This window comes from Camelina sativa, chromosome 20 (assembly GCF_000633955.1).
Source record: "Camelina sativa cultivar DH55 chromosome 20, Cs, whole genome shotgun sequence".
Classification (NCBI taxonomy): domain Eukaryota; kingdom Viridiplantae; phylum Streptophyta; class Magnoliopsida; order Brassicales; family Brassicaceae; genus Camelina; species Camelina sativa.
The window spans coordinates 2,223,234-2,237,969 of NC_025704.1; the positions used below are offsets into that span (position 1 = coordinate 2,223,234).

Sequence of the window (14,736 nt, forward strand, 5' to 3'; positions counted from 1 at the left end):
AAAAAAAAAAAAAAAAAAAAAAAAAAAAAAAAAAAAAAAAAAAAAAAAAAAAATTAAAGAAAACAAATTTCCTTATTTGAAGTATTCTTTTTTCTTCTAGATCCTTCTTTTTATATTTTTAATATTAGTAATGAATTAACCACAAACGGGCTTTGGAATGATGGGCTAAGAAGATTACACGGTTACAAAATAGAAAGGCCCAAATCGGAACACACCAGAAACTGAGGGCGGTACACCGGAGACGGTTCCGACGCTAAACAAAGACGATTCCTTTGCAGTTACGACCTCAACATCATCTAATCGTCATCTTCTAGTGGTCTGTCTCACCTATTAGATTCTTGGTCTTTCTTTGAGCCATCTTTTAGTCTCTCTCTTTTGATTTTGGAACTTCTTTTCTTAGATATTATCCAAGGGGAAGGACCAGAGGTGACCTGGTCGAACTAAAACTATGTATGTCGGCGTGCAAATGGATATTTCGTTCATAGGTGAAAGCTTTCATGTTAATCTTAAAATGTTTTGGTAGTTTCTTTCACTCAGAGTTGATCCCTTTTTTTATTAACTAATATTGTTTCTTGATTCAGCACTGTGTGGACCAATTCAGTGGTGAAAGCTCTCCTGTCAAACTTATACTTCTTGTTTCTATCTTCAATCTCCAAACACATAGTGAGTTAAAATCTGCTTATAGTTTGGTTTGTTTTGGTCATTGTTACTATTTAGATCGGAAGGAGACTGATATTTTTGTTTTTTTTCTTTGTTGCTTCTCTAAGATGCTTCACTTTCTCCATAGAATCCGGGATGATGCACTATATGACGCTTCAACAACAACGTTTGTTATGGAATTTAGTATCCTTTTTCTTTGATCTCTGTAAGTGATCTTAGATGGAATTTTGGGTGGTGGTGGTTTACTCGCTGCTGGCTTATTTGTGAGTAAACACTTGCCTACTTATCATTTTCTCATCTTTAAGCTCACCAATATATTCAAAGCTTTTAAGTGCTTTGCTATGTGATTGTATTGTTTCAGGAGGTTTCCTTCAACATTGGCGAATCTATAGAGAATGGAGATATTGATTCAAGATGCCAACGCAAATGCGACAACAAATATAATATCAGACTTCTCTATTTGGTAACAGACTAAACACTTTTCAAAGTTTGTTTATGTACTCACATGGAACCACATAAGAGCTTTCGCATTGGGTCAAGCTGCCATAACGTTGCAGCAGCTTCCTCTCTTTATCAAGGATACTTTGGCCGGTGGTCTTTAAAGTCCCCTGAGTAAGCTACTTTTTTTATTATTTTATACATAACCAACCATTTTCTGCTCACATGCTTCAGGTGGATCCTTTGAAAGACTTTTCATAACAGATTTCATACATGTTTTACTAGGAGAGCCTCCTTCCAACTATAAGCTTGGTGTTCCTTTCGTTGGTGGCAGGTAAGGCTTTTGCTAATTTGGTTGTGTTATATGAGCCTCACATAAGTATGTTCTTTTTTTCATGCGTGTTATTATGAAAATCATTAAAGTTTTTATGGGAGAAGCACATTTGTGGCAACTGCAAGTTGAACAAAAGAAAACTAGGGCCATATACCAGCGTGGCTCAGTTCTAGTTTAAGTTTTGTTTTCATGAAATACCTCCTCGCCGATTATATCTGCTTGTTTTGCCCACCTTTCACCTGAAAATGTATTTGTATCCTGCAGCTAAAGAGAATTTGTGTATGTAGTCCCCGATACTGGCCCCAACACATTGAGCTAGTCCCAGAAGGAGGTTGATGATGCATTTGCTTGTATTCCGATTTTTCCTTGTCATTTTGTCTAGCTGGTTTTAAGACATTTTAATTTTGACCAATGTAACACAGAGAAAAATTGGTGGAGCTTTGGGGACAAGATTGATCCCTTCAATTCTGGTGTTTATAACTTATATATGTCAAAAGGGAGGTAGGAGCGTGTTCGTATATTGATGATCCAGTTGGGTGTCAGTCACTGCTTTCATGAGCAATACATAAGGTTTTATACTCCATCATTTACTCTCAGCTCAGATAGATTAATTTTCAGTCATAAAAAGCGGTTTCTGATTCAGGTTTGTATACTTTTGGTGATGCAGGTTTTTGGTTTAAGAACTCCGGGGGAATCTATTATGCCTGCTAATAGTCATAGAGAACTGGATTCTGATAGTGTCGACCACTTGGTCTGCAATTTCTCATCGGATCCAAGCCTAATAGCCTTTGCACAGTTGTGCTGTGACTAATCTTGGAATAACACAAGTAAGTACTGTTTTATTGTGTTGATACACATTTATTTGGCCTGAATGTCCATAAGTCATAAAAGAGTTTCATTCTAACAAATTCATTTATGCAGATCTGATTCTGATTTCAAGGGGTTCTGCCTACAAGTGTTGTTTGACTGTATAAGTAAGGGTAGACCAGCTCTGTTGCAGGTAATTGTAACTTAAGGCCACCTAACCCTATAATGACTCAATGGTTATTACTGTGTGGAACATTTTTGTTGTAGTTTATTTGGCATGTGTAATGTTCTAATTCTTGAGTATATGTCACACAGGTTTATTTATCCTTGTATACAACCATTGGTTCAATGGCTGATCTGCTTGTCAAAAGCGATAGTAACGTGTGTGATTCACTTTGCATCTCAAGTCTCAAGGTACTCTTTCTGCAACAATGGAACTGAAAAATACTATTATTGATATACATTTTCGTAACAACCTGTTTTGCGATCCTATCTTTGGATCTAATAATATTTAATGATATCAGGTTGCTCTAGCCTACAACGAGGCGGTATCAAGTGGAAGATTGAGCTCTTCAGGTGGCTTTGTACAATCGATTTTTTTAGCAGCGCTGAGAAAGAGATGTGAAGAGATATTGAATTGGTCAACGGAGCTGAAGATTAGTTTGAGGAACTATCTGACGACAGAAGCATGGCCCGATGATGAGTATAACTCAAAGTTGCAGAAAAATAGAATCATTCTGTCATGGTATTTGAAATGGTTCAGCGTACCATCGCCATCGATCATCAAAGCAGCAGTGGAGAAAATCAAACCCAAATCTAAAAACTCAACTTGGGCAATACCTTTGTGGCGATTGTTGTTACCAAGTACGCACTGATGTGTTTTTTTTTTCCTCAAATGAAACAACTGTTGTATTGTGTAAATCATGGTCAATTTCAAATAGGTGATGATAAATCAATGTTGTATTGAGTATGGCAAGCATAATTCACTAGTAGAGTACAGTGTGTGGATGAAGTTGCAGATTGTAAATTGGACCGGGTTCAATGACACAAAGAAAGAAAGGTACCGAGTTTTTTTTGGGTTTGGTTAAGTCGATTCGGATTGATGATGTATTATGTAGTTTTGGTTCGAGATCTCACCAATTATTACAACACATTACTTTAGGCCCATGAAAATTAGAAATCGGCCCACACCTAATCTAACGTAATTGAGCCCATTAGAGTTGTCGTTCGTATATAGCAAGGTTTAGGGCAAATGGTAACGGTACGTACGGAAAATAGATCGATCTCCCTTGCCGCAGCTCGTCGTCGTCAAGAGAAGATCAATCTGTCGGAATGGAACCTGTCAGGTACTTCTTGTAAATCCATTACTGTTCTCGTTGTCTAGAACCTCTTCTGGCTTTTTTTCTCAGCTACCAATCCCAGTTTCGTTTCGTTTCGTTGAAAAAATATCGATTTGGTTTCTGTTGAAAAGTTCGCTTAAACCCTTCTTCTGCTTGGTAGGATGAGTTTGGGAATTCAGAAGTACCACTATGATAACAAGATGTTCAGCGTCAGTTACCACTGTTCTCGTTGTGTATCCACAACCAAGATCGAGGTTCACAGGAGCGGAGAGGTCCACAAGAATGTCGACCGTGGTTCTCAGCCCGAGGTGGAAGTGACTTGGGAGGAGGATGCCAATGTTCAGATCCACATCACCTGTCACTGCGGTGAGAAGATCGAGTTCATTCTTCAAGGCAGTTCCGGATCTATCCGCTCGATCTCTCGTTAGGGTTTTGTTTCTCTAATAATAATAATTAGATCGATGTTGTTTCCTGCTTTGACACTTATGGGATGATTAATTATGTTTTAAGATTCTAAGATTCTCCGGTTGTTATTTTAGTTAATCCCGCGAGAGAAAGTGCTTAACATATACTATATCTTGCTGAGCTTACGTTAGCATAGAAAGAGATTAATTAATAAGCGAACCGGTTCCAATTTGCACAAAAAAACGGACCGTTCCATTATAGGATACGAACCGAATCGAATTTCATGGTTAAGCCCGAAACCGGATTAAGAAACACACAAAAAACTGGGACGACTTGAGTGAAATTCAAATCGAATCGGTCATCCTCCTCTCGTCTCTCTGACTGACTCTCTCAAATTGAATCTGAAGTTTGTTTTTTTTTTTTTTTATTCTGCGATCAAATTCCGACGAACAAAACTCAATTTGCTTCCGCCGTTTTCTCCGGTCTCGATTGAAAAATATTATCCTCGTTCATAAGTGACGATTTTGATCAGCGGAGGATTTGAGCAATCGGCTCTCATCTCTTCTTGATTTGGCTCGACGACGATGTTCGTCAGAAAATTTCTGCAGAAATCCTCCGGCGGTCAGAATCCTCCTCATCCTCCTCCTCGGGTATCTCATCCTCAGCTCTTTTGTTAATTAAATATTCTAATTGTGATGCTTGGAGTTTCACACTCGGTATATACTAGCTTAGGCTTTTCGCGTTCTGGGCTCAGCTGTAATTTTGTTTTGGTTTTGTGAAATTTTATGCCTTTAGGTCTAAAAGTTATTAAATTTGCATAAATTTTCTTTCCAATGAATAAGTTTGCTCTTATGTAGTCGATGTCACCCCTATGGCCACGAATCTAGGATTGAGAATATATGTTGGAGACGATAACTTATATATAGATGTCTCCTTTAGGATTGAGCAGATGCTACTTACCTTATTATGCATCACAAATACATTTGGTTGTCTTTAAACTCCATGATTCACCTAAGACAGCTCCGAACCCTCCTATATTCCAGGAATGCTTTTTTTTTTGTTCTTTGTTTTAGACGTTCACATGTAGTGTGAATCTTTGCAGGGATGTTTGATAGCAGAAGACCTGGATCCTCATATTGTCACCCACTGTGGGATACCTTCGACGGCATCTCTTCTTGCCTTTGACCCTATTCAATGCCTCTTGGCTGTGGGTACACTGTAAGTTCTTTTCTAGGACTGTGTATTTTCTTCAACACTCTTACTTACCTTATTATGGTTGAGATGAAGGGGAGGAATTGGACTAGATGTTTGGCTAATAATAGTGTTCTTTTTTTGTTAACCCTTTGCAGAGATGGAAGGATAAAAGTGATTGGTGGCGATAACATCGAGGCGATTCTTGCATCTCCTAAGCAGTTACCTTTCAAAAACTTAGAGGTTTGTGGTATTCTGTTCATCTCTTGATATTTTGAGAGCCTATGATCACGTTCAGTTTCAAAATACTGGTGTCTGATTATAGCTTCTGTAGTTCCTCTTCTATTTCCTGACGTGCTTTGCTAGCTTAAATCTCTTTCTTCTTAATAATGGTTTACAAGAATTTCAATCACATAATAAACTAACTTTCATGTTCAAATATCCTTTCAGTCAATGTTATTTGAGTGCTGTAGTGGGCTGAAATGGTTTCTCTTTAGTCTTCTGGATAGATCAACTTAGCTTGTGAACTTGGGACAGTCCAACCGCTCTGTGATCCCAATTATTTGTAATCCACTTGACATTTTATCTGTCTTGTTTACAGTTCATGCAGAACCAAGGCTTTCTTGTCAGCATCTCAAACGAAAACGAGATTCAGGTAATAGTTCAGTGTGATGTTCGAAATTTCTTTATTATCAGCTGATGTCGTCTCTTCTGTATGGCTTTCTTGACTCTCGCCTTAAAGTCATCTACTCCTTATTTTTCCCAACAACCTATTTGATTGGTTTCATCAACAAATTTTTCCTATTTATTAGGTGTGGGACTTGGATCTTAGGCAACCAGCATCAAGCTTACAGTGGGAGTCAAACATTACTGCGTTTGCAATCCTTCATGGCACTGGCTATATGTATTGAGCTGATTTTAGGATTACAATTTGGAGCAATAATATTCCATTGATAGATACTGTGGTGTAATAAACTGTGTTTCTTATCTCGTTCACAGGTATGTTGGTGATGAGTACGGTATGGTGTCTGTTCTAAACTACAATGCTGACGAAGGGAAATTACTGCAGCTTCCTTATTATGTTCCAACTGATGCTTTAGCTGGTATGGGGTTCCTCTTCTAATGTGATGATCAAATGTGTTTAGAAGCACTACTGAGTCTAGAAATTTTTAGTTTTCAGCTCTTAGTCATGACTTTGTTTTATTAGTGGTCTATCTCCCTTCACCAAAAATTTCGCAGAGTCCTTAGCAGGGAGCCTTAACCACTTGGTAGTTCAGATTTAATGCAAACATAAAGACCTCCAAAGTTGCATTTAAGTTATTCTTTCAAACTTATTTTCTCCCATTTCCCCCTTTGTGCAGAAGCAGCGGGGCTGTCATCTCCTATTGATTATCCGGTTGTTGGAATTCTTTCTCAGCCTTGTTCATGGGGAACTAGGTGAGATAAGATTTGTTCTCATATCATGCTTGTTCTTTTATCTATGAATGGAAAGCATTGCTAGATAAGTTCATTAATTCAAATTTATCATTGAACTCAAGTGCCTCTTTTTATAAATATTCATTTTGCTATGCTATGAAAGTGCATCATATGAAAGAATGCGATCTTTCTTATAGTTGGTTTTCATGAATTACCCTGCAGATTGTTGATTGCATTTTCAAATGGATTGCTTTTTCTTTGGGATGCATCAGAAGATCGTGTTGTGTTAGTACGAGGAAACAAAGATCTACCTGTGGAGGGTAAAACAGTCGGTGATTCTCTGGAAGCCTCACATGATGAGTTTTCTGATCTTGAACTTGATGGAAAAGAGATAAGTTCTTTGTGTTGGGCATCAACTGATGGTTCAGTTCTCGCTGTTGGCTATGTGGATGGGGATATATTATTTTGGGACTTTTCTGATGGGCAAAAGGGGAACCCATCTAATCACGTTGTTAAGTTACAGTTGTCTTCGGCTGAGAAAAGACTTCCTGTCATTGTTATGCATTGGTGTTTGGATGTATCTCGCAAGAGTAGTGGTGGAAAACTCTTCATCTATGGTGGTGATATCATTGGATCTGACGAAGTACTTACGGTAAGAACTCAGCTTAAATCAAAACGTTCATAGCATAGACTGGTGATCTTGGGTGAATTATAAACCGAGTTTCTTTCCAAAGAGAAACATACGAAAGAGTCACAATTTTTCTTCTGAACATGTTGCATTTTCACGGTACAAGGGAATCCCAAACATGAAGCGTACCTTGTATTTGCAAATGTATAGCCTAATATGATGTCCTTTTCCTAATCACCATGTGCAGATGTTAGGTCTTGATTGGTCTTCTGGTATGGGAAGTCTGAAATGTGTTGGCCGTGCTGACCTGACCCTAAGCGGTTCATTTGCTGATATGGTCTTATCTCCAATTGCCTGTTCAAGGCAAAGTGGGATGTTTTTATTTCTATTGACAAATCCAGGACAATTGCAAGCATATGATGATACCTCTCTGGCTTCTCTGATGTCTCAGCAAGAGAAGAAGATTTCCGTTCCTCCGCTGCCATATCCTATGACTGTACCAACGATGGATCCACATATGACAGTGGCAACATTTTCTGCATTAAATGTGAATGATAAAACGTCACTAGCCCTTTCTGAGGTAGTCCCACAAAATTCCCTAGTTGTGCTTCCCATTGTATAGCTATTAATTTATATCTTATTCCTGATAGATAGTCTTAGCTGAAAAAGCTCGAACACCACGTACTCCATCCGGTGAAAATGCACAATGGCCTCTGACAGGTGGTGTTCCAAGCCACCTTGATGATTACAAGCTTGAAAGACTGTACATGGCAGGTTATCAAGATGGGTCTGTGCGAATATGGGATGCAACCTATCCATGCCTGTCTCTTATGTATGTACTGGAGCCAAAGGTATTTATGTTATAACTTTTCTTCTTTTGAGCTTCATCTTAAAAACTCGTGTTACTGTCAGCTGGTTGATATTTTGATGAGAAGTTCTACCTGTAATTAATAATGTTATCATTTACCAATGATCAGGCAAATGTTATTGACATAACTGGAGCAAATGCATCCGTAACGGCTTTTGGCTTCTGCTCTAAGACTTCTTGGTTGGCTGTTGGTAACGAATGTGGTATGGTAAGAAGACCTGTTTCTGTTGATACCTTCTTGATTCCAGCTTAGATTTGAATATGCATCTGATTCACCCCCGCATTTCTGACTCTGTAGGTTCGCCTATTCAACCTGGTCGGCCATAAAAGTGGAGGAACTTTGGAAGTTGTTTCCAACACTGACAAGAAAGGTTTGCCTATTTTTACAATTCATCTTTACAACGTTGATACTATGGATTTTTTCTGCTCTATCTCATGTTATAGGTTCGTGACTTGTAGCTCACCATTTGCATCAAGAAGATGGTCCTCAATGGTTGGCTGCATTTTCCTTCCTGGATTCCCCAGTGTGCTCCCTGGAATTCCTACAGTTTACAACAAGGCTTGCCGTGGGATTTAAATGTGGCAAGGTAGGGATTTTACCTATGTTGAAGTGTTGGCACACAGCTGCTATTTATAATTAAATGTAAACAAGTTAAACTTTCAAAAATGACTTTCAAACCAGTTTTAATTTGCGTTTCATATCTCAGGTTGCAATGCTCGATACTGGTGTCCCGTCAGTAATGTTCGTTACAAATAGCTTATCTGACTCAGGTTCCCCGATCAAGTCACTCTATGTGAAATCCTCTTCAGCTCCCACTGGCTCAAAAAGTGATCCAACTAATCAGAATTCCATAAATTCTGAAGAAGATTTAATCTTGTGCGCAATGACCAAGGATGGACAGACCATTCTTTTGGATGGCAATACTGGGAAAATAGTCGCCTCATGCTTGATACCTCAGAAGAACCCAACTGCGATTTGTATGCACATTATAGGTAGGTTTCTGATACTAACTTAAAAGTGTGTTTTCTTATGCATCTAGTGAAAATAATTCTATTTTGCAGAGGATTGCTATGAGAACTCTGAAACGCCCAGTGCAAAACCAGCTGGAAAAATCTCTGGGAAGGAGAAAAATGGAAACAAATCTCATATAGTCGATGCTAGTGAGAGTCATTCACCAGTTGGTGAACAGAATCCTGTCACAGAAACAAAATTTGTTGATCAGAGATTTGCAAACTCGTTATTTCTCATATGTTATGAGGATGCTCTCCGCTTGTATTCTTTAAAGTCGTTGTCTCAGGTTTATTATAGGATCTACCTTTACTTATGATACCTAAAGTATCTTGCTGGATTTTTGTGATAACAAAGACTTGGTTTCAATACCTAGGGAAGTCTTGAGAGCAATATGGAGGTAAGTCTTCCAAGGCCGTGTTGCTGGATGGGAATCCTAAAAAAAGATGGAAGGGAATGTGCAGTACTCCTGCTTTACAGAACAGGGCATATTGAAATAAGGTGACTTTCTAATTGGATACCACAAGTATCATATATATGCCAAATAATATTTAGTTACCAAATCCAGTCGTATAACTATTTAGTCTGAAGGCCACTATAAATGGACCATTGAATGCTCAGTTTCTTAATTGAACAGATCTTTCCCGAAGCTTGAAGTTGTGGGAGAAAGCTCTTTGCTCTCACTTCTTAGGTGGAACTTTAAGCCTAACATGGAGAAGACAGTATGTTCGGATGATTTCGGCCATGTCGTCCTGGTGAGACTTCTTAGAAGAGAGCTTTCAATATGTGATGTACTAATTATGCCGAGTTAGATCTTGTTATGAGTTGGCATGTACAACATCAGAGAGGATGCTTTTTGTTACCTCAGATGCTAAGGACTAATGAAAACTAATTCTACAGGTAAATGGTTGTGAAGTCGCCATCCTTTCGTTTTTGGCCAACACAAACGGCTTCAGGTACTGGCCTATCGTTTGATGCTCCATACTTGGTTTCTTAGTGACTACAACTGGAAATTTTGCATGCTGAACTTAGCAAAGTAGCAGTTAATTACTAATACCTAACTCTGCGTTCATCTCAGGCTCCCAGAGTCTTTACCTTTGCTTCATGACAAAGTCCTTGCAGCAGCTGCTGACGCTACCTTTAGCCATATCTCTGCTCATAAAAAAAATCATGTATGTTCTGTTTTCACATGTGAACACTTTTTTCTTACGCTCCATGGTTTTGTTATAAAAGTGTCTGTGGCCACAGGATGGCACTCCCAAATTCCTAAGTAACATTATCAAAGGCTTCAGATCAAGCAGTGAACAGAAGGTGGACCAAGTACAAGATTTCTCCCACCTGGGGAACATCTTTTTTAATCCACCATACTTGAAGCCTTCTGATACCGGTGGTGACGACGAAAAGATTGTCGAGCTTAACATTGGTTTGTAATATCTATACTAAGTTACTCTTCCCCGGTTTACTTCCTCTTGACTAAAAATTGTTTTCTGTAGATGACATTGAGATCGACGAACCTGTGATCGTCTTGCCTTTGACAGAGAAAGACAAAAAAGAAAAGAAAGGTGATCTGTTAGACTCAAGTTCTAGACTTCTAGTATCATTGTGAATGCATCGGACGAATCATAAGGTTTCTTTGCAGATAAGAGAACGGATAAGGAAAAACTGTTCGACGGTGCATCCAGCAATGCACAACCCAAAACGAGAACTGTGGATGAAATTAAGTCCAAATACAGAAAAGCAGGGGTGAGTCAAGACCAATTTGATATCCAAAAGCGCTTATTTGCTTCTATCTCTAACATATGGGTAATTTTTCCAGGAAACCTCGGCAATAGCGTCACAAGCAAAAGACAAACTTCTTGAGCGTGGAGAAAAACTCGAGGTCATATTTTACGCAGCAGAGATTTCATCTTCAATTAAACTGACATGTTTCCAAGTTTATGTAACAGACTGATTATAACTACAAAACATCTCTTTTCCTTGTTTCGTCTGCCAGAGAATAAGCCAACGCACAGCTGAGCTTCAAGACGGGGCTGAGAACTTTGCATCCATGGCACATGAACTTGCTAAACAAATGGAGAAGCGTAAATGGTGGAACATATGAGAAAATTGCAGTCATTGTGGGTTCTTCCGTATATAATAAATTAATTATCTTTTGTTTCCCACAGGTGAAAAAACTCTCGTTCACAACTTTTTTATCAATCAACTCTGTAAAATAGATTGACCAAAGGGAACAAACAACCCTTCTAACTTGAGAAGTTACTTGTAAGCTGATTTGAGCTTTCGTTCCCTTATTTAAGAGGAGGATGCTGTGACTGTCTTTCAGAATTTTAAAAGTTATTTATGGTGTTGTTTTCTCTACTTTAACTTAGTCCCCACAGCCTTACTTGACTAGTAACGGACACACACTTTGTCTGGTAATGAGTTATATGACACGTTTGACTAATGTCATAAACCCTAGATCCCGCTTTTTTTCGTCTCCTTGCTTTCTACACAACATATATCTCTACTAGTTATAATTGAAAGATGACCTCATAATAAAGAAATATCCTTCCTTCGTGTATGTGTGAGCTAGAAAAGCACAGAGAACTGGTACAGAGAGATACACGACGACAAGGATTAACCAACACAAGTTCATCTCTCTCTCTACGTTATCTCTTCCTTCACTCGGAGAGAGAGTGCAAATAAAGGTAGAGACTTTATCCTCTATTCTTGTGGGGAAGAGCTCTAATGGCGAGCTGGGTATTATCAGAATGTGGTATTAGACCTCTCCCCAGATTCTATCCTAAACCCACAAACTCTTTCGTCTCTAATCCAACACCCACATTCAAATTCAAATTCAATCCAACAATTACACCTCTTTCTTCTTCTCTCGATTCCAGAAAAGGGTTCTTCTCTAAAACCAGGAACTGGACATTGAATGTGGCCACGCCTCTAACAACTCTTGAGTCTCCATCGGAGGAAGACACGGAGAGATTCGACCCAGGTGCGCCTCCTCCGTTTAATTTGGCGGACATAAGAGCAGCCATACCAAAGCATTGTTGGGTCAAGAATCCATGGATGTCAATGAGTTATGTTGTCAGAGATGTCGCTATCGTCTTTGGATTGGCTGCTTTAGCTTCTTACTTCAACAATTGGCTTCTCTGGCCTCTCTACTGGTTTGCTCAAGGAACCATGTTCTGGGCTCTCTTTGTTCTTGGCCATGACTGGTAACGACTATTACTAATGCTTCCTCTGTTACTTCCTTTTACAAATTCTCTCTGTATGGACAAAATTAGTTTCTGATACTGACAAACTTGCCTGTGTTCTGTTTTGGTTTCCCTCTATATTATTGATAACCATTGTGATTACCTTGCAGTGGACACGGTAGCTTCTCCAATGATCCAAGGCTGAACAGTGTAGCAGGTCATCTTCTTCATTCCTCAATTCTGGTCCCTTACCATGGCTGGTGAGTTTTGCTTCCAATCCTTTTCTCTCTCTCTGAAACAGAATCACTTGCAGAAACTCACCTTTTTCATGTTCATATTTGACTTTTCCTTGTAGGAGAATTAGCCACAGAACTCACCACCAAAACCATGGGCATGTTGAGAATGACGAATCTTGGCATCCTGTAAGTAGTAAACTCCATAACTAAACGCAGATGTTGTTAGTTCCAGTTTCTTTTGCTGTTTAACTTAGACAGAGCTTGTGTTTTTTGTAACTGCAGTTGCCTGAAAGCATGTACAAGAAATTGGAAAAAGCGACTCAAATTTTTAGGTTTACACTGCCGTTTCCAATGCTTGCATACCCTTTCTACTTGGTAATCCTTCTGCATCTTACTATATAATCACTCCACTTGGTTATATCAAGTGAAAGACGCTCATGTTTCACATCTGATTCACTGTGTTCGTGATGCAGTGGAACAGAAGTCCAGGGAAAAATGGTTCTCATTATCATCCGGACAGTGACTTGTTTCTTCCAAAAGAGAAGAAAGATGTTCTGACATCAACTGCCTGTTGGACTGCAATGGCTGCTTTGCTTGTTTGTCTCAACTTTGTCATGGGTCCAATCCAAATGCTCAAACTATATGGCATCCCTTATTGGGTATCCTTCTACTTCTGTACCTCTCCATTTCAGACAAACCGGTTTTTGTATTCCTTTGTTACCTCAGATGTGAAACTTTTAATTGGCATTTCAAACACAATTAATGCAGATATTTGTAATGTGGTTGGACTTCGTCACTTACTTGCACCACCATGGACATGAAGACAAGCTCCCTTGGTACCGTGGAAAGGTATACCAAACCTACTTCATCATTTGTATTCGAGTTACCTGAGAGTCACTGTTGTGAGAACCTCAAACGCTTCATGTACTTTACCCAAACACAGGAATGGAGTTACCTGAGAGGAGGGCTCACAACATTGGATCGTGACTACGGATGGATTAATAACATCCACCATGATATTGGAACTCATGTGATACATCATCTTTTCCCGCAGATCCCACATTATCATCTAGTAGAAGCTGTAAGAGTTTTCTTGATAATTTTAAGTAAAGACTATTCTAGTATGGACTTGATTCGATATGGTGTTTTAAGTGATTAACTTTTCATTTCTCTTTTTCTAGACTGAAGCAGCTAAACCAGTACTAGGAAAGTACTACAGAGAACCGAAAAACTCTGGACCACTCCCACTTCACTTACTGGGAAGCCTCATAAAAAGTATGAAACAAGACCATTTCGTAAGTGATACAGGAGACGTCGTGTACTATGAGACAGATCCAAAACTCAACTGACAAGGGACTTGACAACAGGCTGCAATGAACCAGGCAGACGAGTTAAAAATTCATCTTGGCACATTCTTTATGTACCTTTTCTTTTGGTCGAGATTAAAAAGCATTATTTTGTAGAAACTTGTGGTAAAACTCTCTCGATTGAATGAATAATATATAATCAGATGGATATATTTCATTAAAGGATCTTGTTCTTGAGACCCCTGCTAAGGGTCAGGTCAGCACGGCCAACACATTTCAGACGTCCCATACGGCCATACCAGAAGAAGACCAATCAAAACCTAACATCTGCAAATGGTGATCAGCAAAAGGACATCATATTAGACTATACATTTGCATATACAAGGTAAGATTCCTGTTTGGGTTTTCTCTTGTACCATGAAAATGCAACATGTTTAGAAGAAAGTTTGTGACTCTTTTTCGTATTTTGCTATTTGGAAAGAAACTTGGTTTATAATTGGTTAATGCAACCAACAGGCAACAGACCTTCACAGTGGCCAAACTTTCAAATATCAAGCTTCTGAATTGATATTGAAACAAGACTAAATTGGAAGATTCAGGTTGAATATTTTTGCTCAAACAGAGGTGCACATCTTATTGCCCACAGGACAATCGTTTCCAGTCATATGTTGCCTCAAGGTCCTCCTTCATGGCTAAGTCTCTCTTTGATTCAGAGAGTGAGCAATCATTGTCCCTTTCATCCTCCTCTAACCGTTCCTCATCAAAGATTTGCATGAATGGGAAAAACATATACATGTAAACCTGTCTAAAACAGACAGGATAACCTCCAAATCCTTGGACATATAATAGTTAAGAAACAACGTTGGAGTATCTGCTGGACTTGGACAAATCCAAATTCTTGGTTAAGAATTT

General features: G+C 38.8%; 2 protein-coding genes and 1 long non-coding RNA gene across 5 annotated transcripts; all 3 read left to right on the forward strand.

The window, feature by feature from the left end:
* Nucleotides 175-3,204, forward strand: LOC104768750. 3 transcript variants are annotated; one of them, XR_764282.2, is made up of 13 exons: nt 175-316; nt 401-485; nt 582-663; nt 768-923; nt 1,022-1,123; nt 1,201-1,272; nt 1,384-1,432; nt 1,697-1,763; nt 1,855-2,002; nt 2,100-2,259; nt 2,354-2,432; nt 2,555-2,653; nt 2,764-3,204. It is a non-coding gene; the product is annotated as an uncharacterized LOC104768750 (long non-coding RNA). The 3 variants fall into 3 exon arrangements; XR_764281.2 differs by having other exon boundaries at nt 1,022-1,272; XR_764283.2 differs by lacking the exon at nt 1,201-1,272 and having other exon boundaries at nt 1,333-1,432.
* Nucleotides 4,328-11,197, forward strand: LOC104768753. Its single transcript, XM_010492786.2, has 24 exons — nt 4,328-4,634; nt 5,087-5,202; nt 5,334-5,418; nt 5,777-5,830; nt 5,988-6,079; nt 6,175-6,278; nt 6,537-6,612; nt 6,814-7,243; nt 7,467-7,799; nt 7,870-8,070; nt 8,197-8,295; nt 8,386-8,458; nt 8,547-8,674; nt 8,795-9,080; nt 9,150-9,385; nt 9,473-9,597; nt 9,734-9,851; nt 9,997-10,052; nt 10,175-10,268; nt 10,345-10,519; nt 10,590-10,658; nt 10,736-10,839; nt 10,913-10,975; nt 11,090-11,197. The coding sequence occupies exons 1-24, from the start codon at nt 4,569-4,571 to the stop codon at nt 11,195-11,197; spliced, it is 3,291 nt and encodes a 1,096-aa protein (XP_010491088.1). The 5' UTR covers nt 4,328-4,568.
* On the forward strand, nt 11,824-14,046 carry LOC104768754 (temperature-sensitive sn-2 acyl-lipid omega-3 desaturase (ferredoxin), chloroplastic). Its single transcript, XM_010492788.2, has 8 exons — nt 11,824-12,302; nt 12,452-12,541; nt 12,637-12,703; nt 12,800-12,892; nt 12,991-13,176; nt 13,286-13,366; nt 13,461-13,598; nt 13,699-14,046. Exons 1-8 carry the CDS (start codon nt 11,824-11,826, stop codon nt 13,864-13,866), a joined length of 1,302 nt encoding a protein of 433 aa, XP_010491090.1. The 3' UTR covers nt 13,867-14,046.